At 41.4% G+C, this 27,988-nt stretch overlaps 1 protein-coding gene across 1 annotated transcript; it reads right to left on the bottom strand.

The window, feature by feature from the left end:
* Positions 1-3: 3 nt before the first annotated feature.
* Positions 4-27,922, bottom strand: tep1 (telomerase-associated protein 1). The gene is made up of 56 exons (XM_057333583.1): positions 27,791-27,922; positions 26,693-27,198; positions 25,028-25,198; positions 24,797-24,946; positions 24,550-24,714; positions 24,107-24,244; positions 23,732-23,803; positions 21,678-21,799; positions 20,669-20,826; positions 20,406-20,515; positions 20,239-20,317; positions 19,935-20,127; positions 18,020-18,245; positions 17,780-17,929; positions 17,517-17,597; positions 17,317-17,438; positions 17,160-17,234; positions 16,826-16,972; positions 16,323-16,614; positions 16,056-16,177; positions 15,486-15,599; positions 14,771-14,888; positions 14,489-14,674; positions 14,176-14,360; positions 13,930-14,071; positions 13,684-13,863; positions 13,501-13,593; positions 13,253-13,385; positions 12,814-12,973; positions 12,593-12,726; positions 12,430-12,518; positions 12,225-12,339; positions 12,099-12,143; positions 11,771-11,978; positions 10,848-10,968; positions 10,639-10,763; positions 10,436-10,535; positions 10,197-10,352; positions 9,900-10,112; positions 6,571-6,627; positions 6,348-6,486; positions 5,972-6,202; positions 5,604-5,761; positions 5,271-5,378; positions 5,063-5,167; positions 4,829-4,958; positions 4,662-4,750; positions 4,405-4,540; positions 3,836-3,966; positions 2,968-3,089; positions 2,564-2,704; positions 2,384-2,483; positions 2,168-2,291; positions 2,007-2,089; positions 1,791-1,895; positions 4-1,524 (listed from the first exon to the last, which is right to left on the bottom strand). Exons 2-56 carry the CDS (start codon positions 27,185-27,187, stop codon positions 1,405-1,407), a joined length of 7,764 nt encoding a protein of 2,587 aa, XP_057189566.1. The 5' UTR covers positions 27,188-27,198; positions 27,791-27,922; the 3' UTR covers positions 4-1,404.
* Between the last annotated feature and the right edge of the window lie 66 nt (positions 27,923-27,988).

The raw sequence follows: 27,988 nt of genomic DNA, 5'->3' as shown, positions 1-27,988 counted from the left end.
TAAAATGCTTACTAGCTAAATGAAGAATCATATGGTATCCATTTCAATGAAATAAACGCATGTATGCTCATATCAGAGCTGTGTTTAATGCAACTGTATCATGTAGTGTTAAGGCATGTATAAAAGAATAAAGATTAGGGATGCACGATAAATTATCGGCCATAACTGTATTGGCCGATAAATGATCATTTTTAATGTTATTGGTATTGGCCGATAATAAAATTTAGGCCGATATATTATAGCCGATAAATCATAAATAATTTCCTCTGGTTAAACTACTTAAGCTGCACGCTGCTTACAGTTAAAATACAGTACAGTACTGTCTTTCTGTCGTGATCGTTCACTTACTGCTATTAGCAAAACATTGTTGGTGTAGGTACAGTATGTAGATACAGTATTTATGAATGTGTAAATTATAGAATCAAAAGCATATTGTTTGAATCAGACTGCTGTCTGAATGCTTTCTGTCTTGAGACCTGTTAGATGTGTGGCTATTAAGAACATTGATCTGGGTTGCTCTGGAAGAACATCTATCATTTGTTTATTAAATAAAAAACAGTCCAGAAAAGTTTGAAGGTTAAAGAATCGTTAACTAGTCTTAAGTAGGCTTGGTACATGAACTGATGGAGACCTTGTTTTCTGCAGTCAGTGTTTTAAATTAAAGCAGTTGTCCACTGTTTGCCTTTTGTTTCTGTCTCAGGGAATTTTATATTCATATTTAGATACTGTATATCGGCCAACATATCGGTTATCGGCTCCCAATGTTAAAGAATTATAGGTTATCGTTCAAAATGTACATATCGGTGCATCCCTAATAAAAATTGCACAAGACCACAAGCCTGAGTTTTCTACATGCATCAAGAGAGAGGCTTCTTTGTGTAATGGAAATCTTTACTTTTATTCAATCATCTTTTAGCAAAGCTCGTTACATGCATATACATAGATGAGTGTTTTTAACTTTGACAATAACATTTTTTTCCAAGAAAGTGATTCATGGTAGAAATGTGCCGACGACTTAAAGGATAACATATTTTTAGAAATGTACGTCTATTAAGTTCCCTGTTTTTCAGTGGAGCAGCACCTCTAGAGAAAAAGGTAACACCTACACCCCTAAGAGATGTTGGGTAGTCTGTAGACGAGATCAAAGTTTTGAGAAGACAAAGAAAAAGCCATATAAGGGCAAGGAAGTAAAAATGATGATGGATGATTGGATATTGAGAATTAGAATAAGGGTATAAAGAGGTATGTAAGACAAATGAGAAGGCTCCACTCTCTTCAGACTGATAACTGTCATTCTGTATTGAGTTGATCCTGCTTGCAAGTATTAATAAAAAAAACTTCAAAGACAAGCCTTGACCTCATGCCTCAGAAAATTCCACAGCACTTTGACTGAACCTAAGAGCATCATCCTTTCCAGGACAGGAAGTACAGTTGACCCTGAGCATCTCCACAAACAAATTCTGTGAGGTCACTTGGTTTGACTTCCAGCACCTTCACCGGCGCTCCGCACACAAACATGGCCAACTGTGGAATACAGAGAATCAATGTAAATAACAACTGGTGTATATACTGTACAGCGGCTCCAAAACCTTTAAGGACGCTTCAGTTACGTTTCACAATGTCTGTTTATGAATTACATAACGTGAAAACAGATGCCATTTATCTTAAAGATAACACAAACCCTTTAAAGAAACACTGGACAAATATGACTGACGGGGCAAAAATGCTAAAACACTAGATAAACATAGTTTTGACACATCTAATGAAATATGGTTAAGTTAAGGCGAGACCTGTTTCTTAGTGTGTCTGTCCCACAGTTTGACGGTTCTGTCGTAAGATGCAGAGATGATGAGGTCTTCGGTCAGTCTCAGTACAGTCACTTTGTCTTCATGTGCCTATAGATCCGGTCAATACCCACCAAATTTAGCACCAACACAAACATACTGTACATACGAATAAATCACACGACATGATCTTATCTATGAGAGACGCTGAAGGACACTTGCCAGTCGTCTTTGGGTCCAGGTGGAGGGATTGGATGGCTTGTTAAACCACATGTAGCCTTTAGAGTCTCCACACACAACGAAATCTGCAAAAAACATTTATAAACTGTTAGAAACGTGGCAAATATTACAGGTCAGGTTTACCAAAGCAAAAGTTTACTAACCGTCCTTCACGGCTGTAGCTGTGATCCAGGATCTGCTCTCTTCAGTCTGCTCTCCATCCTCCTCATCACCTATCGTGCTTTCACAATTGTCTATACTGTCAGAGATGTTGCCACTCATAGATATCTGAAATCGATCGGATCGTTACAACAGCTGTTATAATAAATGTCTAATACATGATGTTGATGACGACGACGACGATGATGCTGAGTACTTACGACAAGACAAAGATGCACTTTGCTCCTTTCTGGCCCCCACAACCAAAAGCTCTTCTTGTCATTGGCCATCACTCCTGCAGGACGTGCCATCTCCCACAAACTACAATAACACACATTCAGCCGCCTTCATTATTATACCAAGTCAATCATTTTATGTGTTTGTGACACGAGTTTGTGTACCAGCAACTTTGTGTGGCCCACTCGTTTACAGTGGAGAACACGGAGACGACTACACCATCGTCAAACACTCCAAAGAGAGTGGCACAGTAGTGTAAAAAACACACAGGTTGCTTCACTGTGTACGAAGACACCTTTTCCAGCCTGGAATCAAAATGAACACCAAAACAAGATGAGGGACATTCTCATATACATTGACTTAACTACATACATCGGCTAAACACAACAGGGCTAGAGCCAGCATTAGAAAATATCACGAACATCAAACGTTTTGTCCGGCCACGTTTTGGGCAACAAGTATGGTTTTATTATTACGCTCACAAGGCAGAAAAAAAGACTTCAGAAAGTTACAAATATTATGACCTAATTTGAAAAGGTATGAAAGTTCAGGGGTTAAAGGTCAATACCCCACAGTGCACTTCTCAGAGTCCCACTTCAGTTTCCAAACACACACCGAGCAGTCAGTGCAGCCCACGGCCACCTGATCATCCGGCATACGGGTGACGGCACACACGCCGCCATCACTGACCTGAGTCAAGAGCAACACAAAATGAAAAACTCAAAAAGTGTGCTTAACAACGCCATCATTCATTGTTGTGGATGCTAACAGATGTGAGCTAAGGAGGGCCTAAGGCGGCTTACCTTAATACCTTATACAAATCACTTAAGGGCTGTTCACATCTGCGCACGCAAGTTTGTTATCTTAAATGTAGACGCGCAGCAAGCACACTTAAATAAAGAGCGTCTGTTAAAATTGAACAAACACAAACGTCACGGGATGACAAAGTCACCTGACAGTAATGTGAAAGACTGGAGTAAAAATGCATGAACAAATCTGGCTCATTCCATCGTATATTTATTTTCAAACGGATCCTAAAATACATGTAAAAACACTAGTATCATGTTGTTTGGACCTGTTTTCTTTGCAATACTCAAGGTCTGCAAACATTACATCTTTTGTTACTCTGACCAGTTTGTCCCGTTTCTGCAAATAATCGATATTTTCGGGGGGATTTGGAAGAAATGTTGTCACCAGTCCACAGAATAAGGATCATTTTTCCTAAACACGTGCCTACAAATAGTACATTTAGAAAAACTGAAAATAGTTTTGGAGTGGTGTCTTCATTTTTCCCGTCACTATAGTCACAGTATCATTCTCAGTGTGAACGGACCTGTACAGCGTGAAAGATCACAGAACAGTAATCTCAAATGACCCGTTACTGTGTCTGGCCCATAGTTTGCCACACATGAGGTCAGATCCTGATGTTTAATTACCTTCTTCCAGTAAACCATTGAATTGTGATGCCACAACTCCAATCTGCCCGAGTCATAACCACACACCAGCAGTTCATCTGGATCCAGGAAGCAAACTGCTCGGACACTGTCCTTCTGTGAAAGCGGAGAATCTGTGTGGTTGTACAAAAACACTGTCGTGTCATTATGTTATCATGTTTAATATCAAACAAATGTTGTATTCGGACGTGTAGCCGTATTTTCGTAACAAATAACTGCAATGTGACATATAGTACATGATAGCTGTACTAAACCAACACTTGTGTTCATTCCAAAAAAGAGAAAATAACTGGACACTTGCACTCTACAGCGACAGCTTTCCCCGTGTAGTAAAAGGGGCGGAGCTAAGTGTGTTAAAGTTAACCACACCCACAGCCGAGTATATACATGCCATACAGTGCAAGTGCGCATATTTTGTATAATTTGGGACACTCTACGTCTTTGTTATTCATTTTTCATCTCCCTAGTTTTCAACTTTCTGCTCCGGTAAAGCATTGATATGAGTTGAGTTAGTTTTGTGAGAGTCGGGGTGGACTGTGACTGGTCAGTACCCATGGCTGTGGCGACACTCCACGACCTGAGTGATCGATCTCTAGAGACGGTGAGAAACTCCGGCTGTCCGGCCTGTTTGCACACGACAGCCTGAACCTCGGCACTGTGGCCATGCAGACTGCCGTGATGCTGCACCTATAAAAACACAGGCTTTCAGAGCTTCCTCTCAATAATAATGATGATTCATAATAATAAATGATGATGTCACGTTTGGTTTTATATATATACACAAATGCAACAAGGCATGCTTGACCACCTGCAGTGGGTGCCAGAGTTTACAGGTTCCATCTTCTGATGCTGTGGCCACCAATAAGTCCTCTGCTTTCAGCGTCTCTTCCACGTCCGCTGGCAACAAAACCAGAATTGCTAAGAAACTTTTTTCTGTGTTATCGATACGCTGTGTATTTGCGTTTGTGTGTGTACCTGGCTGGATGACAACCGTGCAGTGATGGACCCGTGACCTGTGTGCCTGGATCCTGGTGACCTCTGTGCCCGAATTCCACTTCCACACCATCAGCAGTCCGTCTGCAGACCCGGCCATCACATAATCCTCCTACAGACATTCACCGAATGAACACATCACACTTTCTGAAGGGACATTTCTTTATATACTGTTCAAAGGTAACGCGTGTGGATCACGCTTTCTCAATGGCTCACCCAGCAGCGCAGTGCGCTAAGAGGAGAACTACACAAGATGTTTCTTATCAAACTTCCCGTCTGGATATCCCACACGCACAGCTTGCAGTCACTGGAGCAGCTTATCTGAGGTGAGAGAGAGAAACTTCATGCATTCTGTCGTACACATACGTGCATACGGTTACACCATCATAGATGTTATTTGCTTTTGGCACTTTGTTTTTCTCACCACAGCTTGTGATGTCCAGGCACATCCTGTAATCCAGTCTCCGTGGCAATGAGGAATAGACTGTTTGAGAGCTTGAGTCGAGGACTTTACCTTCCATATCATCAAAGCCTGCATTGACGGAATAAAATCTAAAAACTCAAAGAAATGAAATGCGACACAGCAAAGTCTCCTGGCAGCTACGGCCGTCACAAAAGTAGATTTCAGGGAGTTTAGACACATGCACATCCAACAGCAATGGTCTTTTATCTGTCTGTGACTGGCTCTTTTACATTTGACATGCATTTAATTACTCATCACCTTCCCCCCAAAGGTCAATTTGGCATGTCTAGGCACCTGATCTTTGCCTCCTGAGAGAAGTTCCTCTCCATCAGGTCTGAAGGCGAGGCATGTGACCCCTCCACTGTGACCTCTCAGAATACGCACCGCGGTAGGGTCAACCCAGGGTTTAGAGGTCAGTTCACTCTTCAACCACAAAGCAATCGTGAAGTCATCTAAAACAAAATTGCACTTTTAAAATGAAGATCCTTAAACCAAGGGGTTACAGAGGATTGAAAGATGTTTATACGTGGTATCAAAATCAAACTTCGATAAACCAAGCATAAGTGGCTACACACTGTATACTGTAATACGGCATACTTTACACCACACAAGTATAAACAGATATATAATGAACACAAAACACATGGGCCGTGTCCACTGACCGGACGCAGATGCAACATGAGCGGTGTTTTGAGCCAGGGCGAGGATGGGTCCCTTCTGCACTCCAAAAGATCCTATCAGCACAAGGCTTTCTGCATTTTCTCTTGGCCTTTCCCAGACTCTGAGACGGTTGTCTGAGCCTCCAGACAGCAGCACTTCTTCATCTTCAGCTTTCATCCACATCAGGCAGAGCGTGGACACCTGAAGCCTCTCACTGCTCCACGCCTTCAGTCCTACAACACATGCAAGCACAATCCTAAAACACCTTCTGGTCACTCAGAATGTTCTGCAGAACAGACGATTAAACGTTTTTTTAAACCAATATTGTCTTGAGCTGAATTGGACTTCTATGATGAGAACTATGTGAAGTTGGTGTACCTGACTCAGAGTTGTAGAGTTTGATGCCCTCTCCGTGATAACCCACAGCTGCGTACTGACCGGTTACAGCCACACAAAGAGCGTTCGCTTCCACTTCATCTGCATGTCTGGAGTGCTTCTGCTGCTGTAATGCTAGTTTCTGAAAATGATAAAGAAACCATCATGCTTTAAGGACGAAATAATTCAGATTATCAAGTGATTCTAACATCAAACCATGAAGTACCTTTTCCTCTCCCAGCACAGCGACACAACGTCCAAACCCCGCTGACCATACCTTAACCTACACAATACAAATGGAAGGAATTCATATTCGTACAGTTGATCGGTTATCGAGCGTGATGTGATGGGCGGCTGGAATGAGCACGTTGTTATAAAATGTACAGGGCACAATATTGACAATATTTGACATGTTATTGTTCTGTGAATTTATTACTATCATTATGGATGTAGCAGAGTTTTACTATTTAATATGAATGTAGCCTTTGCGCTGTTGCAATTTTCCAATCATACCATAAATAACCAACTAAACAATTTGTAATAAAACCATTAAAATGGCACACATATCAGGAATCTCATGTTCATTTATTACTAATAAAAACATTTGAAATTATATATAAAAACGAAATAACTTTTTTCAATTAATATATATTAGTGTTTTTCATTTCCTGTCATGCCACACACCACCGAGGGCGCTCCACAGTTTGAGAAGCAGTGATTTGAGGTACACACCAGTCAAGTTGACCGGCAGTATTGTACAGGTTAAAAGCAAATACTAGCTAATTCCCAGCATATGCTGGTTTGTTATGTATTGATGCTGGTTTGCTGGTCATGTGCTGGTTTAAGCTGGTCAGGTGCTGGTTTAAGCTGGTCAGGTGCTGGTTTAAGCTGGTCAGGTGCTGGTTTGCTGGTCATGTGCTGGTTTAAGCTGGTCATGTGCTGGTTTAAACTGGTCAGGTGCTGGTTTGCTGGTCATGTGCTGGTTTAAGCTGGTCACGTGCTGGTTTAAACTGGTCACGTGCTGGTTTAAGATGGTCATGTGCTGGTTTAAACTGGTCAGGTGCTGGTTTGCTGGTCATGTGCTGGTTTAAGCTGGTCAGGTGCTGGTTTAAGCTGGTCAGGTGCTGGTTTAAGATGGTCAGGTGCTGGTTTAAGCTGGTCAGGTGCTGGTTTAAGCTGGTCAGGTGCTGGTATAAATTGGTCAGGTGCTGATTTAAGCTGGTCAAGTGCTGGTTTAAAGTGGTCATGTGCTGGTTTAAAGTGGTCATGTGCTGGTTTAAGCTGGTCAGGTGCTGGTTTAAGCTGGTCAAGTGCTGGTTTAAAGTGGTCATGTGCTGGTTTAAGATGGTCATGTGCTGGTTTAAGATGGTCAGGTGCTGGTTTGCTGGTCATGTGCTGGTTTAAGCTGGTCAGGTGCTGGTTTAAGCTGGTCAGGTGCTGGTTTAAGCTGGTCAGGTGCTGGTTTAAGATGGTCAGGTGCTGGTTTAAGCTGGTCATGTGCTGGTTTAAGATGGTCATGTGCTGGTTTAAGGATTGGTCATGTGCTGGTTTAAGATGGTCATGTGCTGGTTTAAGATGGTCATGTGCTGGTTTAAGATGGTCATGTGCTGGTTTAAGATGGTCATGTGCTGGTTTAAGATGGTCATGTGCTGGTTTAAGATGGTCATGTGCTGGTTTAAGATGGTCATGTGCTGGTTTAAGATGGTCATGTGCTGGTTTAAGATGGTCATGTGCTGGTTTAAGATGGTCATGTGCTGGTTTAAGATGGTCATGTGCTGGTTTAAGATGGTCATGTGCTGGTTTAAGATGGTCATGTGCTGGTTTAAGATGGTCATGTGCTGGTTTAAGATGGTCATGTGCTGGTTTAAGATGGTCATGTGCTGGTTTAAGATGGTCATGTGCTGGTTTAAGATGGTCATGTGCTGGTTTAAGATGGTCATGTGCTGGTTTAAGATGGTCATGTGCTGGTTTAAACTGGTCATGTGCTGGTTTAAGAGCGTCATGTGCTGGTTTAGATGGTCATGTGCTGGTTTAAAATGGTCATGTGCTGGTTTAAACTGGTCATGTGCTGGTTTAAGAACTGGTCATGTGCTGGTTTAAGATGGATGCATGTTGCTGGGTTTAAACTGGTCATGTGCTGGTTTAAGATGGTCATGTGCTGGTTTAAGATGGTCATGTGCTGGTTTAAGATGGTCATGTGCTGGTTTAAGATGGTCATGTGCTGGTTTAAGATGGTCATGTGCTGGTTTAAGATGGTCATGTGCTGGTTTAAGACTGGTCATGTGCTGGTTTAAGACTGGTCATGTGCTGGTTTAAGCTGGTCATGTGCTGGTTTAAACTGGTCATGTGCTGGTTTAAGCTGGTCATTGCTGGTTTAAGATGGTCATGTGCTGGTTTAAGCTGGTCATGTGCTGGTTTAAACTGGTCATGTGCTGGTTTAAGAGCTGGTCATGTGCTGGTTTAAGAACTGGTCATGTGCTGGTTTAAGATGGTCATGTGCTGGTTTAAACTGGTCATGTGCTGGTTTAAGTGGTCATGTGCTGGTTTAAACTGGTCATGTGCTGGTTTAAGTGGTCATGTGCTGGTTTAAACATGGTCATGTGCTGGTTTAAGCTGGTCATGTGCTGGTTTAAGATGGTCATGTGCTGGTTTAAGATGGTCATGTGCTGGTTTAAGATGGTCATGTGCTGGTTTAAGATGGTCATGTGCTGGTTTAAGATGGTCATGTGCTGGTTTAAGATGGTCATGTGCTGGTTTAAGATGGTCATGTGCTGGTTTAAACTGGTCATGTGCTGGTTTAAGATGGTCATGTGCTGGTTTAAACTGGTCACATGCTGGTTTAAACTGGTCACGTGCTGGTTTAAACTGGTCACGTGCTGGTTTAAGATGGTCATGTGCTGGTTTAAACTGGTCATGTCCTGGTTTAAGCTGGTCATGTGCTGGTTTAAACTGGTCACGTGCTGGTTTAAGATGGTCACGTGCTGGTTTAAACTGGTCAGGTGCTGGTTTAAACTGGTCAAGTGCTGGTATAAACTGGTCATGTGCTGGTTTAAGCTGGTCAGGTGCTGGTTTAAGCTGGTCAGGTGCTGGTTTAAGATGGTCAGCTGCTGGTTTAAGCTGGCCATGTGCTGGTTTAAGATGGCCATGTGCTGGTTTAAGATGGCCATGTGCTGGTTTAAGCTGGTCATGTGCTGGTTTAAGCTGGTCATGTACTGGTTTAAGCTGGTCAGGTGCTGGTTTAAGCTGGTCAGGTGCTGGTTTAAGATGGTCAGCTGCTGGTTTAAGATGGTCATGTGCTGGTTTAAGATGGCCATGTGCTGGTTTAAGCTGGTCATGTGCTGGTTTAAGATGGTCATGTACTGGTTTAAGATGGTCAGGTGCTAGTTTAATCTGGACATGTGCTGGTTTAAGCGGGTCCTTAGCTGGTTTAAGCTGGTCAAACCAGCATCAAAACATACCTAACCCAGCATATGCTGTTTTTTTTCAACAGGGCTAACAACATAAAACTAGCCACCACCTTGAATGGCTGGTTTAATAAGGGATTCTATTCCTCACCACACGGTCATATCCAGCGCTCAGCAGTAGTGTTCCTCCCTGCAGGAATTTCAGGGACTCGGTGGAGCCGCGGTGAGCATGATAACTACCCAAACATGTAGCTGCTGAAACTGACCAGAGGCGCACTTCTCCGAGCAAACAGCCTGAACACAGCAAAGAGGAGCCGGGAGAGAAAGACAGACTGCGCACAGAACTCTCGTGACCCAACAAAGTCTGAGAACAGAAAGAGAGATGGAAAGTCAAAAACATTACACTTGCTATATTAGGCATGATAGCATACATTCAGATGTTCCCTACCGTAGTTTTTTGATTCTCAAGCCAGCGCCACACACAAACAGATCCGTCCCAGGAGCCCACGGCCAACAGCAGACCCTCAGGGTCAAAGTTCACACAGTTCAGAGGAGAGGGATTCACGAGAGACGCCACCTCTGTACTCTTCTGCGCTGACCACACCTGAACGTGACCACATCAGTAATGAATATTACAATAACAATACAGTTTAACAGGTCGATCGGATTTAAAATGTGTTTTCTTACCTTGACTTTTAAGTCTATTGACACAGTAACAAAGTGTTTTCTGTCCGGACTGACGTCACATCCTGTGATCCTGTTGGAGTGGGCGCTCATGCGGGCGGTTCTTAAAGTGACAGAGCAAGATTTTCACTGCCAAGTCATCTCACATAAACATTTCAATTGAAGTGAATTCTAAAAAAAGTCTGAATATGTTTCTGAATCCTTACCTGCAACCGCTCTCAACATCCCACACTTCCACCTGCCCGTCAAATGAGGTTGTTCCCAGAAGTCTCTCATTCAGGAAAACGCATCCAGAGATGCCATCCGAACAGCTTATCAGTGACTTCACTTCCTGTTTACAAAAGAAGTCATTCGTGATGTATCATAAAATAGGAACGTACAGATTTAGCTCAGTTAAGTTGAGATCCTTTGTTACCTGTCCAGTCTCTGTATGAAGAAAGTGAAGCGTCCCCTCTTCAGTACCCACTGCCACAAGCTTTCCACCCGGACTCAACACCACACTACTGGGCACAGACTGGAAGGTGGAAACCAGCTCGCTGAGCAAACGAAAATAACCAGATTCACTTTTGATCACAACTAGACAACGTGTATGAAAATGAAACGAGCCTAAACTACATAAATCTCTTATAACGCATAAGCAGTGAATCTGGAATATGGATGCAATAAGGTATGAGAGGCTGTGCTTTATTGTGAATAAACTGTTGGGTAAGTTACTCTGAAAAAGTAATTAATTACTAGTTACTAATTACATATTCAATAGTGTAATTAGATTACTGTACAAGTTACTCTCTCCAAAAAGTATTTAATTACTTATTACTAATTACTTTCTATATCCTACATCAACCTTGATTAGTTAAGAAGTTATTCAAGGATAGACATGAAAGGGCTCTTTTAATTCATTCAATCAAATAATATAAACTACATAAAGTACTCTTATTAACTGACCAAAGTATTACAAATGTGAGAATTATACATTAAAGCACAGATTTTAAAGTTAGACTTTGAATTTTGATGTCAATTCCACTATTGCACACACATATATTACACAAAGTATTTAGTTCAATTACATCAGAAGTAACTGTAATTAAATTACAGAAAAAATAAGAGTAATCCCTTACTTTACTTTTTCAAGGGAAAAGTAATTAAATTACAGTAACTAATTACTCAGTAACTAGTTACACCCAACACTGTGAATAAATCACGGCTGAAGGGCGCGAAGTGGAGTGAACAAAGCACAGCACCGCTACTGACCAATCAGAATCAAGGACTGGAACTAACTGTTTTATAATGTTATAAAAACCTCAATAAAATCCTATTAAACAGACTCAATATGAATACCTCGCTTCTTTTTGTGCTTCTCTTGTGTTGTTCAGCCACTCAACAGCAGGCACACCTCCCTTTCTCGTCATGTTTTCAGCCCATGAATGAGCGGAGCTGTCCTGTGGTTCATTGAGAGCCGTCTGTACAAACAGAGCCGGCCATTGAGAGAGGAGAGGACTGTGACGCTTCAGAAAACTGAGACAGTCTTCAAGATCCTTCATGTTGTCTGAAACAAACAAACAAACAAGAGTACAGATTTTCTGTGGTAATCCCAAACACCGGACTTGATTGTGACGTGAGTAATAAAAGGATCATCTGCACACCATGAGAGTAAACCACACAATACCTGCTGCACTTGTGGACTGAAGCGGATGGGACGCAACTTTGTCGGCTAAAAGGTTGAAGAAAATATGAACGACGTGAGAACCTGTGAAAACTGAAAGACGTATAAAGCGACTAACAGATTTCTTACCGAACATGATGTAGGTCTGCAAGAGCTGATGAACACGTCCGTGCCGCACGTTAGCGTACAGGAAGTAGTAACTGGACAGCAGGAAACGCAGAGGCTCCCATTGATGACAGATCATCTGAGCAATGAGAGAACAAACATGATATAAGTCTCACATAGAGGACACAGAGACTGAAAGATGTAGATAAAGGTGTAGAGAGACACTGACCAGATGAGCCGGCAGACAGGACAGAGAATCAGGATCAGAGTGTAGAAACGTGTCCTTCCCCTGAGGGTTTGACCTCACCCAGAAGTGAGCTGAGACAAACACAAACACATCCATAAACGTTAGCGGCAGTGTACAAGTATAATGTCCAGTGATGATGATTTACCTGCGATTATCAGATGTGTTCTGGTTTTGTCCTCCTCAGTGGAAAGATAGAGCTGTTGAAAGGCCGACCTCACCTCCGGATGAGTCAAAGTCAGAATATCATCGGACCCCTGACCATGAGACGGGCCGATCAGGCTGCAATGTAAGATTAACCAAACAGTAGTTCTTTTTAATACACATGATATCATATGGTCACTCTTTTAATATTATAATGTGCTGGACCTGTGCAGAGCTCGTGCTATTTGAGAGAACGTCGCCATGGGAACACGACTCTCGGGATGTTTAGCAATATGTAAAGTTTCCGGCCATGACACTCGCCCTCCTCTGGAGTTTAAATCATTGCACGTGTTCAATACAGAGTAAAGATCAGTCTCCCGCAACCCTGACAAAAGAACACACATCAATGTTGAGATCCATCTTCGTCAGTTTTTCCTTCACTTCTGCACTTACTTACGATGTAAGAACCCATTTGTGAGACATTGTACGAAGGTATCATGTTTTTCGGACACCATGCTAATCCGAATGGCACTCTATACAGCACCGCATAAATTCATTTATAATTCAGCACCAAAGTAAGATTATAATTACTAGATACATTTACTGTAACATATAAGGTGTTGTAAAAGTGAACGGGTCTATGGCCGTGGTGTACGTAACATACCGGTGGAGCTGATGGCCAGTGTAGCTAAAGCCCATCCCAGTCCTGCTGCTCCATACTGACTCTCCATCCTCACCAGAGATCTCTGAACCAACTCACACAGAGACTGAGGAAGAGACTGCAGGCTGTCCTTCATCTACACAACACAACACATCATCGTCTGTAGAGAACGGTCCAAACAATGGTAGACATATTACAGATTCAAATTCAAAGGCTTGCCAGACATTCATCTCATTCGAGTGATACTGAACCTTCTCAAAGGAGGCGTAGTTCCTCAGCTCCTCGCAGGCCAGATGGAGATACAGTGGACTCGCAGAACCTTTCTTCATCAACAGCGTCTGAAGCTACCGGTGCACGCAACAATACATCTTCATCATGGCATAAATGAACAATTCCATTTGTAGGATTTCAGAGAGTGCACAAAGAAGGTTTACCTGGTTATTGAAAGCAGAATCGCTCAGCTTCTTTCCGAACACAACCAGTTGCTTCTGTACAATCTCCTTCCTGTCAGGTAAAGATAACTGTCCCAGCGGAAACGATCCGGCATCTTTTCTTTTACAAACACTGCTCTGGAGGGATGATTCTGACGTCACGCTCAGAACCAGACAGACGCCCTGTCAGGAGAGAGTGAGAAATATAACATCTAGTATCTCAGTAAATGTAAGTGCGTCCTCTCTCACCTTTGGGAGGTGTTGTGGGATCCATTCAGACGCCTTCTGACCTCGACCATCTTGTATGCGGTCGGCACCGTCAACAAGCAAGGCCATCGGCTTTTCTGTCCTCAAGTCATTCAAGAGCATGTGGAACTCTGACAGCAATTCTCTGTAATGCACGAAAATCATTTACAGTAGAAACCAAACATATTGCAACATGTGACGTATATTACACAGCTTGACGAAATGAACACCCTACATTATCTTTCTTACTTGTAAGAAGTGTTTTGAGTCAACTCCGCATCGTTTTTCCTCATTCTCAGCCACTGGACCAGACATCGAAGAAGCTGCTCAACGCTGCACGCTGATTGGCTAGCGTCCGTAGAGTAGGACATGACATCACAGAGGGGGGCTTTCTTGTTCTTGCCTGGTGTTTTGAGCGTCTGGGCCAGGGCAGCCTGCAGAACAAGATAAAGAGATACTTTTAATTTTTATTAATTTAACAAAATGTAATGATCTGCTGCTTAAATTGGGCAATAATACATGATGTAATTTATACAACGTATGTGTTTGAAAAGCAGGTCACCATGAACACAGTTTTGCCTTCTCCAGGATTTCCTTCCACCAGCAGAATTCCTCCTTTTTGTTGACTTTCCTGAACCTTCTCAATCCCCATAGAGATGTGTTTTGCTCTGCCGTGAAACTGTCGCTGTTGGGAATCCTGATGCACTTCCTGTTCTTTAATCTCAGAGGTGAAATCTTCTTCAGTCTCCTGCAATAAAAAAGAAAATAACAACAAAAACCTTGATTCTGAAAAAATTGATGATAATTGATGATAATTTATCAATGACGTCACTGATGATCTCACCTCAACAAAGAGCTTCTGTAAGGCCTCCCAGATATCCTCCAGCGCCGCCTTTGCGAACTCCTCCAGACCCTTGACATAGGGCTTTCCATCCACCACTCCACCCCACTCACAGGGATAACTATGAGAAAAACAGACACATTAGCCCCATAAAAAAACAGCCCACTTATATTCAGATACAAATGAATGCTCGCCATGTTTTCAAACACCACACCAGTGGCGGCGAAACATCCTCTTAAAGGCGGGTGTCCGATTTCTCTTAGCCGTTGTTGATGTTCAAATGTTTCGCTTTCATCAGCGCTCGGCTCAGCTAATATCCGTCCGGTGCATTGTGCACCTTACTGCTGACTGGCTACAAGGTTGTTTTGGTACTCGGCACGACTCGGTTGTCTAAAGCGTAATTCGGAAATCGGTTACCCATTTAATTTAATTTGAACATTTAATTTAATTTTGGTGATGTATTTTGGTACTGATGCTGTACTGATCTTACCGGGAAATGCCAGAACGTTGTTGCTTTTGTTAACAGCACATTTTTGTATTTACTAGAAAAATCACTTTGTCATTTACCAGTATTAATGTTTACATTTTTATGGTGTATGTGTTATCGCAAACAAGTTGCCCCTTGGGGGACATCAATAAAGAAGTTGAAATCAAAAGAAAGCAGGTCATTCAACAGTGTGTAGAAATGTATGCGGAAACACTAGCATGCAGAACTTACTTTTCTGTAACTTTGAAATGATTGTCCCTGGTCCATGTTTTCAAGCTGTTCATCTTAGCTTCTGCTTCTCTGGATTCAGATACAAAGTCTGTCTTCCACGCGACTGGCACTGACCTAAACATACAAACACACGGAACACAGATGAAACACCACTGAGTCTCATGTATAGTGAGGTGTAAACTAAACTGTGTAAATCTAGAATGTAAGCTGTGCAAAGCATTTTGTGAACTCTAACGTTTAAAAGAGAAATGCTAGGCCGTAGCAGTAGCTGCCAACTTTCATACAAACACAAAACACAATACATTTTGTCATGTAATTTTACAATCGTTTCTTTACTTATTCGTAATATTTTGGGGCTATTTTGTCACTTATAGAAGGGGGCGAGGATGTTGCGGTGAAAAAACAAAACAGTTGAGTCCAATAAATGACTAGCAATGACAATGGTTTTGATATCTCACTATATTATTAATAGCATAATCATTCATACGATGACCAATAAAAAAAAAGGTGGGTCTTTGAACGTAAAATTTGTAAGAACTGACACTGGACAAATTAGGGATGAATATATACCTGGTGAGATGAGGTGATCTGAAGTAGAAGAACATACGGCTCTGTGCAGAGTCTGGATACAGAGCTTCAAACTGTCGAATCTCCATTTCAGTGATGGATAACCCTGATGGAGCCGAGCCCAGCTGACACAACACAACGCATAAAAATTCTTATATAAAACTACTACTACTAGCCAAAAACCATAGCTACAAAGATGTGTACGCAGAATTAAAATAGTAAAAACAAAAGGGATATTTCGATTAAAGGGATAGTTCGAGTCAGTTTTACCCAGTTATACTGAGGCAGTTCAGGAAGATTGGGGTGGGGCGGCACCAGGCCGTATCTCTCTCCCAGAATTCCAAGCAGCAGTTGGCTACGGCAAACCTCAGACAGACAGAGCTCCACAGCGCGGCTGGACTCCTCTTCTGTAACGCCCCAGCGCAGTTCCACCTCCTGCAGGTAGAGGCAGTGTGGCGCCGCACGCCTCCTGAGCTCCGGAAACACGCTACGAATCAGAACGTCTCTCTCGGCGTGCATGTCCCTAAACGTAGATGAGATGAACACCCGCACGCCTCTCCACCTATGAACAGGGAGAGAACGGAAGCGTCGACAAGAGCGTGACGGCACAAAGACATGTTATTTTTTAGCTAAATTGTGTAGCTCAGAATAATAAACTAATACAAAACAAGTCTGCACTTTTACGACGCAAAACCTCAAGAATGAACTTGACATCCACATTCAGCATGTTCTGTTTAACCCCAGAGGATTATGGGTCATTTGACTGGCCGTACCTCAGCTTTGGTGTGGCCAGCAGTGGGACGAGATCGGCGGATCTCTCGGGTTGGGTTTTGTGCCCCTGTGGAGGGGGGATGTTGTGCACTTTGTCCATGTTTTCCACGTGCTGCAGAAGTCTTGAGGAGCCTCTCTCCGTGATGAACCTACAATCACAAAACCCCATTTCTCAAATAGCCAATCGCGGTCTCGCTCAGGTTACAGCGCCTCGGCAAATAATGATTTGGGCTTTTTTCAAACATCTATGCACTTTACAGATACACATGAAGATGTTAATGTTAACATAAAGCATATGGGGGACTATCACTGTAAGAATACAGCAAAACGTCTTACTTCAGGATCTGCTCGCTAAACCCATAGAGCACTGCAGTTTTGGGGTCCTGTTTTGTTTCTCTATCTGGTGGAGTCCTGACAAAAAGAAACAAACAACATTTCAGCTTAAAGCAACAGCCAGTAACTTTTCGCACCCGCAACCTTCGGCAAAACTTACCTGTGACCAAGCAGCACATCTATCAAGACAGCATCGCTGCCAGTATCTTGCAAATATTTGTTGATATTCGCCGTCAAAGTCATGTCCATCCAATGATTGTCGATCACGATTATACGATCTACCTGTGGAGCAGGAGGTTTTTTGTCAGTTAACTTGATTTGAACACATTCTGGTTTCAACCACTAATGCAAAAGTCACACCTTTGTCCTCTCTTCGGTTAGCTTGGAAAATAACTTGCCATGCGTCACGCTTTCACATTCGTTGTCGGAATCATCTATTTCCTAAGAAGTGAAGAAAGAAAACACAAGAGCGTGCCACGTCATTCAAAGCATGTCTCCAAGAACAACAATAGAGATGCAGAGACGCACCGATGTATCGGTTGCCGATATTTATCGGCCGGTTTTAAAACAGTTGTCAGCTAAATCCTGAGTGCTTATTTGAGTCCATCCAGGAAAATGCTCACCTCCACTTGTTTCATTGCCTGTCTCACATTATCCAGCAGGTTATCAGACTTCAGTTTAATCTCGTGGAGATCGTTGGCCTTCAGCAGGACCTGAGCGTGTTCGCTGCAGTGGTTTATCATCATAGACAAGAGTAACGCGGCATCCAGGTTCTGTTGAAGCAGGAGGAATAAAGTAATATGTTTAGAGATTATTCCACAATAAGGCAAAACTACATAAGACAAATAAAGTTGGTGTCTGACCGAAGCTGAGAGTTTGGTCTCATCGATGGTATCGGCGTTCTCAGGGGGGATGCAGAAGTCGTGAGAGATCTCCGGGTCATCTCTGGAACAAGGTGACATGGAAGTGCTACAGATGACAAGAGTGTGCCCGGGGAGAGGAGGAATATTGAACGTGCAGGAGATCTGAATGGCCTTCTCCAGGGCAGCGCGGTACTGCTCCAAAATCTGAGGAGTGTACAGCCTCTGACTAAAAGAGATCAACACAAAACACAAATATCGATGCAAATGTGACACATGTACTCATGTAAAATCAATGGTGGGTGTAACTAGTTACTAAGTAATTAGTTACTGTAATTGAATTACTTTTCCCTTGAAAAGTAAAGTAAGGGATTACTCTTATTTTTTCTGTAATTGAATTACAATTACTTCTGATGTAATTAAACTAAATACTTTGTGTAATAGTGGAATTGAAAATCAAAATTCAAAGTCTAACTTTAAAATCTGTGCTTTAATGTATAATTCTCACATTTGTAATACTTTGGTCAGTTATACTACATTATGTAGTTTTATATTATTTATTTGAATGAATTAAGAGTGCCATTTCATGTCTATCCTTGAATAACTTCTTAACTAATCACGGTTGATGTAGGATAAAGAAAGTAATTAGTAATATGTAATTAAATACTTTTTGGAGAGAGCAATTTGTACAGTAATCTAATTACACTACTGAACTACCATAGTAGGAAAAATTGGCTACCATAGTAGGAAAAATTGCTTTATTATTGTCTTCGTTCTGTTCCAGTGTTATTTTAGTAAACTAAAACTAAAACTAAGATAAAATCGATTGATGAAAAAATAATTTGTAAACTGAAATAAAATTAAAAAATGTAAATAAATAAACAACTAAATGAAACGAAACTAACGACAGTTGTTTAAAAACGAACTAAAATAAAATAATAATTATCAAAAATAAATAATAGTTTTCATAAATAATGAGGTCTTTTCCCATTGTGGCTAATTCTGGCTTGACTGTAGCAGCAGCTGTTCTATACTATAGATAACGCGTTACGGTCATTTGCGTGAAGAAGAAGACATTAGGATGCCTGCCTTCGGGTTTTCGACTGAAACTGGATTGATGGCTGGTCGAAAATGGCAGAGCCCTGTTTGGGATTATTTCGGAAAAACTGGAAAAGCAAATGTTTTGTCTTGGTGCAAGAAAAGATTTGTGGGGTTGAAATAAGGGGGAAAAATCTGACAAACCTGAAAGTACATTTGCAATTGAATCACCGCGTGGACTACAAAACCTTCATGATAAAAGAATCGGAAAGGAGGAGTAATAAAAACAATGACGCTAATGACGTTGCTAGCAGCTCGAAGTCCCGGTGTGAGAAGCAGCTGACTCTGTCATCGTGCTTTCAAAGATCCGAGGTTTGGCCAACAACTTCGAAGAAAACTAAAACTGAAACTAAAATATATAAAAACTAAAAGAAAATTGTTGACATAATAAAAACTAAAAATTCAAGAATAAAACTAACTAAAACTGAACTGAAATTAGTAGCATATTAAAATAAAAACTAATTTTAAAATGCAGAACTAAAATAACCCTGTGTTGAACACGAAAGACATTCTGAAGAATGTAGGACAGAAAACAGTTCTGGGGCACTTTTGACTACCATTGTCATTTTTCCTACTATGGGAGTCAATGGTGGCCAAGAACTGTTTGGTCATAAACATTCTTCCAAATCTCTTTCTCCGTGTTCATCAGAACAAAGACATTTATACACATTCGGAACTCGAAGGTGAGTAAATGATGACAGAATTTTTATTTTCGGGTGAACTGTCCCTTTAAGTCCAATGCTATTCCAACATGCATTTCTGTCATTTTTGCTTTGATCCAAAAATGATCTTAGCAAACTAAACGTTCAGCAGCACACACTTTGCTTTTTTCAGAAGATTGCGTTTAGCGCTGTATAAGCGGTAGACGAAAGGCACGCCCATCGTGACCCTCAGCCTCTTGCGCTCTGTTGTGTCCCAGTCGTGCTTGCGGTTGCGTCTGCTCTTTGGGAATTTCTTCAGGATACCCCGCAGGATCTCAGAGGAGTTTGGAACCGCCTTTGTAGGTCCACCCGCTTAAAAGAGAAACACGTCTCTAAAACATCCTCAAGGACACAATCTTATAAAAATCCCCAAACCTCACACTCAAATCTGATTGCTTGATAGGTCAGTGTGCACTAACTTACCGAATCTACTGAGCTCCATAATGACTTTATAAGCGGACAGGAAACGGAAGGGAAACTGTCTGCTCTGGATTACAGCTTCCTGTGACATCAATTCAAACTCGTGAATGACCTGATGATCTTCGATACCGTACGTCTGATGCTATGACGCGAGTGTGTTTCACATGTACCTTTGAGGTGAGCCTGTTGAGGATCTTACTGTGATGTTTCTCACCGATGCCCACAGTGATCATGTTCCTCAGGTTTCTCAGCATCGCCATGAAAGGAAGAGATCTGCTGTCTACAGTCACGACAAACAATATATTCAAACATTAAAACTAGATGAGCGAGATGTTTGCCTGTGCTGTACTGAGAAGACTTGTAAAATAAACACAGTCTCCATCATAAACACATCTTTGAATGTGTTTATATGTCACGTGTCAGTTTTTCACACCGATGAGCTTCTCCCAGGTGGCAGCTTTGTTTCCCTCTTGACTCAGTTTGCGCTCCCATGTGTCGGGCTGCTTGAGTTTCATGCGTTCTCCGGCTCTCTCTCTGTCCCAGACCCCGCTGAGACCACTGCCAGAAAAACTCTGCGCATCACTGGGGTACCTGCAGGTGAAAACAGAGAGCCCGGTCAGTAACCAAACAATAATGTGCTTGTGTGACCTGCTTCACCATTTTTACTCCCTTCCACACACAAACACATGGTTTGAGGTTAAACCACTCAAGTAAACAGGAAACTAAATCTAATTGGTATTACTCAAACCATTGCCGAGATACAATCATTTCAAACCGGTATGACTTTCTTTATTCCGCGGAACACAAATGAAGATATTTTGAAGAATGTTGGTAACTGGCAGCCATTCACTTGCATTGGTTTTGTGTTCATAAAACATGAATGTGTGCCATCACTGTTCGGGTATAAAAATATCATCTTTTGTGTTCTGGGAGAGGAAATGATGATGTCATTTTCATTTTTGAGTGAACTATCACTTTAAATAGAAAATGCATTTTAAAGTCCCTGTGAACCAGAAGTTTTTACTTCCGTATTTTGACGCATTTCTAAGTGTTATGAACTTTCTGATAAAATAAATAATGGGCGTGGCTTTCGTCTTTTTCTGCGATTTGATTGGATGTATAAAAACAGCATTTAAAAAATGTAACTGGCAGCAGATTGACAGTTGTAAGGGGAGGAGTTAACGGATGCTCCGCCCAAGCCGTCTAACACGTGTCAATTAAGACGGATAGTCAATACAGGACGGAAGTGCATTTTCATATTTTAAGTATAAGATCATGAGGGCACACGAATTTTAAAAAGAAAATGACCCACATTAATAAACAACATACAATAAACGCTGCAATATTTCATGAAAAAAATAGGCAGTCATTTTTTATTTCACTGGGACTTTAAAACAACAAAACGATATGAACATTAAACCCATGTCACATCAGTTACTCACTTCTTTCCCAGTATGGCCATGACAAATTCTGCAGGATCTTTGATATGAAGTCGCTTTATCATCTTCTTGAGACTGAACTCATTCTGTTTTTTATCCACTGCAACACGCTGCTCGCTCCTTAACTGTATCACAACATGCACATCATGTGAAGAAGAGATGTGCCTCGATGTGCGATGTTACAAAAACTAAAACTAGAACTGTTATCCTTAGCAATAAACTGTAATAAGTTTACGTTGAGACACTAAAATTGTTATCTAAACATTAATAACAACTAAACCAAAACTTAACGTACCGTAGGGCTGGACGATATGGCCAAAATTGATATTGAAATACATTCATGCATTTCGGTCAATACGATATAATTCCGATAACGATATAAACAATATTATAATTACAAATGATCTGTCAGACTCCTATAACCGAGCACATTACTCCCACATTACAACACCTGCATTGGCCTGCACTGTTTGCTGTACGGTGTCCTTGAGTGTCAGTAAGGCGCCTATAAATAAGATGTAGTAGTAGTAGTATTACAAAAAGTAAAATGTAAGATAGAAGTTGAGAGAGCCCTCTGATATGAACAATAAAATGCTGATCAAAATCATTCTAGATGCCAGCAGTGTGCAAAGCTACATATGATTATTAGAATAAGATATTTTTGTATAGGACTGTGCCCTTACCTTGTGTAAGTTTCAAATATTAGAATCATGTTTCAATAAAACTGAGAATAACTTTTCTAAATGTGCTTCAAAGCATAATTCCATAACTTCAAATGTGCTTTAAGCATTGGCATATTTTCAAAGCTCTACAGGGGCACAGGCCTCTCATTACTTGACACTTATTTCTTTTGACCTATTCTTCTAAATTAATAATTTTCAATTATTAACGTCCACTGAATTTTATGTATGATTGTATTTCCAGTTTTTTGGGGGGGACAAAACTCTATACAAGATCTGCCATGCTCAGCTGACATTAAGAACCGTTTTCATTCGTGTCAGTGTCGATCAAAGGCCCTACACCGTGCTTCAGTTAGCTATAAAAAACTACGAAATGTGCCATTCTGTCCTCGAAATTGACATTGAGAACTATTTAAACTTGTTCGTATTTATTTTCCGAAAGCAAGCATTAGTAAGTTGCAGATCCGTTTTGTAAATTAATATATGAACAAAAATGATCAATATTAAACTTAGCCTGTGTTCACACTTGAATTCTGTTTCGAAGCTGCTAGCGTCTGTTTTACATTATAATCCTATGGAGTAAACCGTGTCTTCAAAAACCTCCTGAGCGCTTTTTTAAACGCCAGCGCCGGCGTCTTTTTCTGCAGCTCAGAGCGTCTTCTGAGGTTGAAAAAAGTTCAACTTTTCTGGGGGAAAAAAACGCCCGCGTCAATCTCCGTTTCCCCAGCTAACCAATGACAGAGACCTGTCGTTTCCATAACAATATGCGAGGAACGTGATTGGTCGAGAAGGCTCCAGCTCGAAAAAATAAAATGGCAGCCGAAACGCCCGTTGGAGTTTTGTATAAATGTAAGTTTAATTTTCACTTTCAACAACTTCTGATTACATTTCTAGCGAGAAATAAGTAATGTAGTTTTTAAATATGTGATTAGTTATTGCAAAGACGCTCTCTGTTTGTAATTCAAATTGACTTCCGTTACTCTTCCTATCTGTTTCTCTGTGCTGCCTTCGTGCACAGACGCTGACGACGAAGTCTTGGCGTTCGGCTGCTGTTTGTAACCAAACTGGCAGCGTTTGGTTTACTTTTTCTTCTCCTCAAAAAAGAAGTTAAGTGTGAACATGGGCTTAAACCAGAGATTTATACTGGGGCAAGATGGAGTGGCGCGGAGCAGAGCGAGGGCTCAGACCCGGACGTGTAATGTATATTGAAATATCGAAAATGTGTTTAAAAACCATATCATCGTTATCGAAATTAATTCTATCGCGATAGTTATTGAATTATTGTCCAGCCCTAACGTACAGTATATAAAACGTTTATAGAAATTTAAAAACAAACAATAAAATGGCAAAGGAACATTTAAAACGTGCAATGCTCACATATTTTTGAAGAATGGATGGATCCATTTTTAGAAGGTCGCTCCATGTTTTCCACTGTGCAGCAGTTGGTTGCTGAGAGAAGAGGGCGAGAATATGAAAACATAAACAAAGTGTACAAATTTGGAAAGACGTTTGTAAGATACTGTACAGTAGGGTCAAAATCTTTACATCTGGAAAAAAGTTGTAGAAAAAAGGACATTGTATGCTTTTCAAATCTAATACAAACAACAAACAAGTAAAAAATGTCTTGGTCACCAGCCAAAATAAATGAAATGTAACTTTTCATTGACATTTTTAGGCTGATGATGTAATTGATCTGAGAATAAGTTCAATCAGACACATTTTTACAAATGCTCTTAAATGTGATAATGTTACCTTTCCTTTCTTTTTCTTCTTGTTATGTTTGCAGCGATGCCTCCGCGTGTTGTATTTGGCCAGTTGATATTCACTGAACTGCTTAAATTTATCCGCTAGGGCTTTTTTCAGACAGGCGGGCAAACATTTACTGAAACACTGTACACGAGAAACGCACCAGGCTTTAAAAACCACAACACACTTGATAAACACCGAGGCACATCCAACATAAAGCTATGAAACCCATGCATAAACCTAAGAACTTTCACCTACATTTGACATAAAAGTACTTTGGGATATACAGTATACGGTACAATGGTAATACTAAAATGTTATTTGAAGTACAACGAAAGAAACACAGAAATAATTTATCACAATATCAAAGCATCTGATATCATTACTGTACATCGATTCTCTTAACTTCTAAAGGGACAGGAAACTAAATAACACATTCTCCAACGTACTGTGTTGAAGATTCTTATCACTTCCAGCCAATCAGATGGCAGCTGCACGGCGGCACAAAAGTATCGTCTCACGTGTGGCTTGGAAGCGGGCAGATGGGCAGCCAGCGCTAGCAGGAAGTTGGCTGTAACACGAATGTTCAGTTCCTGCCTGGTGTAGACAGCGACCTAAACGCGATATGTGATGGAATATAGATTAACACCAGACCACATAACACACACAGACACGCATGCGTGCAAACACACAAACCTTGAGGAGGAACTCAGGGTCGCTGGAGGAAATCTCTGCGGCTAGGCCCTTCATCCGAATCCACACGCTCTTCTCAGCATCCCAGTCTTTCTGGCCTGGAGTACAGTTCTTATCCACCAGAGAACAGCACACCATATTTAACAGGTTGTACTGAGGGACGAACACAAAATAAGTGTCAAGAGAAGAGTCATTTAACACTGGTCAGTGTGTTACCGTGACCCCTCGACTGACCTTCTTCCCCTTCAGTTTCTCAAGCTCTTCGTCTTGGCTTGGTTCAAGCACCCTAAACTCCTCCCGAGGAGCTGCTGTGTGTTCTTCATCATCTTCTAAATCCAGATCCACAGCAGGCATCTCTGAGGACGGCTCCGGGTCCATCTCCTCCCAGCTTTCATATCTAGCATCCTTTGACATGTAAAGATAGAATAATATCAAATAGACATTTCTGTCATCATTTATTTATATCTTTTAATGCCTGTCCACACATTGGAAGTCAATGACCACGTTTACATGGACAACAATAATCCGATTAAGACGATACTACGATTAAGAATGGAGTTTTTTGATTAGCTTAATCCGTCTAAACTCATAATCGTAGTAAACACAAATGGAATTAAGACGGGTGGAGTACTCCTGTTTTAGTCGCATTATCCAAGTGCGGTATAGACACATACACGCCTTAATAAATAAAATAAATGAAACACCAAAAACTGTATGTGGTACCATGGCGAAGACGAACTGTTTGTTGATACATGAAATGATGGAGGGAACGTCGAACGGCGTCGCTTAGGGACATAATGACGTATGCCATTAATCCAACTATGTAGTGTGACATGTAAAACGGGAACATGGAAGGTATATTCTTAATGTAAACACCTTAATCGTAATATTAGCTTACTCAGAATAAGGCAAATAATTTGATTACTGACGTCCATGTAAACGTGATCAGTGAGTTTTAATGTTGTTTGGTTACCGGTGTTTACAATAACTTTGCGAATAAGAAAGTCATATGGGAATGATTACAGGATTATTATAGTAAGAAATAATTCTCTTCGTGCTTCATGGTAAAGTCAAATAGAGTACCTCAGAGATGACCCACTTCTGTATGCAAAACCCGGAAGCGAGTTTTTTTGGTTTAACACCTAAAGTAAAGTCTGTGGGTAACGAACCAATTTTCACATTTTTTTCTATGACGTAAAACACGCCAGTTATAACCCGCTCGTGATTTTTAAAGTTGTCCTAAAAACGGCGGTTGCTAACAAACTAAAGCGACTACATCCTTTGACGGGGAAATTAAACGTCATAACATAAAAATCTAACAAATAATGCAAAATGCACACAAATCTCTAAAAACGTGGATGGAGATTCATTCACTTAGTAATGAAACAAGTTTTTAATAAAGTTTGATAAAGCTGTCGGAGGCTTGCTGCTGGTGACGTCGATATCGAGCGACCATAGTGTAATGGTGGATTCACACGGTGTGCGGTGGAATTGCCGCGTGGCAGCCGCCTATAATCCGACGAGGCTGCCGCTGCCGTTCACAAAAAGATAAAATATTTGTATCTTCAGCTGCGCGTGCGGCAAAGAGCCATGCCCGTGGAAGTTGCGGGATTTTGGATGCACGAGTGCCGCTTGCGCACCACCTCCGCTCTGCCAACGAAACGGCCCACGTTTTGCCGCTTACCGCATGTTTACTTTTGAAAATTAACTAGACAATCGCGGCTGCCGCGTACCGTGTTAATCCACCATGTTGACAGCCTCATGTTAGCTTTTTCCTTCTATGAGCTCCTCATTTCTTTTTGCTTAATTTTTTCTCAAGCACCTACTCCTACTGTAGTTTATTATTTGCATGCACGTGCTTTTGTCAACTTTTACATTTGACATGCAAAGCAACTCTACCTGACTGGTTTCCTCATCAAATCCCAGTGTGTCCTGCTCCACTTCTCTCTGGTCATACAAGCCTTTCACATTCCCGTCTGACGTGGACAGAGACGGACCCAGAAGTGGAACAGCACCAGAAGTGGACATGTGTGAGCACGAGAGTAAAGGATTGATGGAACAGGTGGAGGTCAGAGAAGAAGAGAGCGGAGGACGTAGCGTGTCCTTCATTAAGAGTGTGTTCTCAGTGTTCAGCAGTGAGGAGGAAGAGGACATTGATGACAGAAGACTGAAGGTGGTCTTGGTGGACGACAGGCTTGTCGGCTGGAGGGCGGGACATGGTGAAGATGCGGACATCTGATTGGCCCAAGACGGAGATGTATAGAGACACTGAGACAAAGTCGACGGTGCTTGAGCCAGAAAGCGGTTTTCCAGACTCGGTCTGGTATAGTTTGACTGTAGTCTGGCATCTGTATGAACCTTCAGATCCGTCTGAAGCAGAGCCGGTGCCTTCATGGCTGCTTTGGCTAAAATAAGGCAACACAGAATAGAGATTTGAGTTTTTACTCACACATTTCGAACAGTCAATGTACGACGCCTCGGTGTTGGATAGGATGGGTGTGGCTTACGCAAACAACCTACATAACGCAGACACACCTGGAAAAACAAATATTCAGTGCGGTACAAAGTTCTCAGTCCTAGCAGATAAAAAAACACTGACCCGTTCACAATCTAGTTAACAGGACAAACAAGATTAACCTTCATTTGATTCAATAATTTTGACATGCAATCAAAGATTTAACCATCTGCATTGCTTTGTGCATTAAGTCTTTTCAAGTATAGTTTTTTATGCAGATTTGTTTACATTTCGTTTCAGCATAGATTACTACTATTAAATGGTTAAACTATGGAAAGACCATAGTAAACATAGTGATTATACTACCATAGTAAAACTGTAAAATCACGGTAAATGTTCGTGAGGGTTACACGTACACATTACAGTAGCTATTTAAATGAGTTACAAAGTCGCACTGTTGCAGATAAACGCACAGACGGTGTTTATCATCGAGTGCCGCGCGCTTCGTTACCGACGTGACGAAAACATAGAGAACAACGTACCTTTAATAACCAGGTTTCGGTGTCAATTCTGTTTTTAGAGGCGTTGTATCGCCTAACTTCTGAATGTATTGTCAATGGTGACAGCTTGACTGCTTCCTCAACTGTCATGTGTTTCCTTCTTACCGTAATGAACTGAACAGAGCGGTTCGAAATTATGAAGGTATTTTTGGTGCAAAACTACTGAGCACCCGTGGGAGT

This window comes from Triplophysa rosa, linkage group LG5 (assembly GCF_024868665.1).
Source record: "Triplophysa rosa linkage group LG5, Trosa_1v2, whole genome shotgun sequence".
NCBI classification, from domain to species: Eukaryota; Metazoa; Chordata; class Actinopteri; order Cypriniformes; family Nemacheilidae; genus Triplophysa; species Triplophysa rosa.
The sequence above is the reverse complement of the archived record's forward strand: the minus strand, read 5'-3'. Positions and strand labels throughout refer to the sequence as shown.

Bases quoted from the DNA above. Each gene is read 5' to 3' on its own strand.
- tep1 (XM_057333583.1), bottom strand. From the start codon at position 27,187: ATGAAGGCACCGGCTCTGCTTCAGACGGATCTGAAGGTTCATACAGAT. The intron at 13,386-13,500 runs GTTCAGTATCAC...TGTGTTGTGTAG, and splicing joins ACTACGCCTCCTTTGAGAAG to ATGAAGGACAGCCTGCAGTC. The intron at 2,090-2,167 runs GTTAGTAAACTT...TGTTTTTTGCAG, and splicing joins AGCTACAGCCGTGAAGGACG to ATTTCGTTGTGTGTGGAGAC.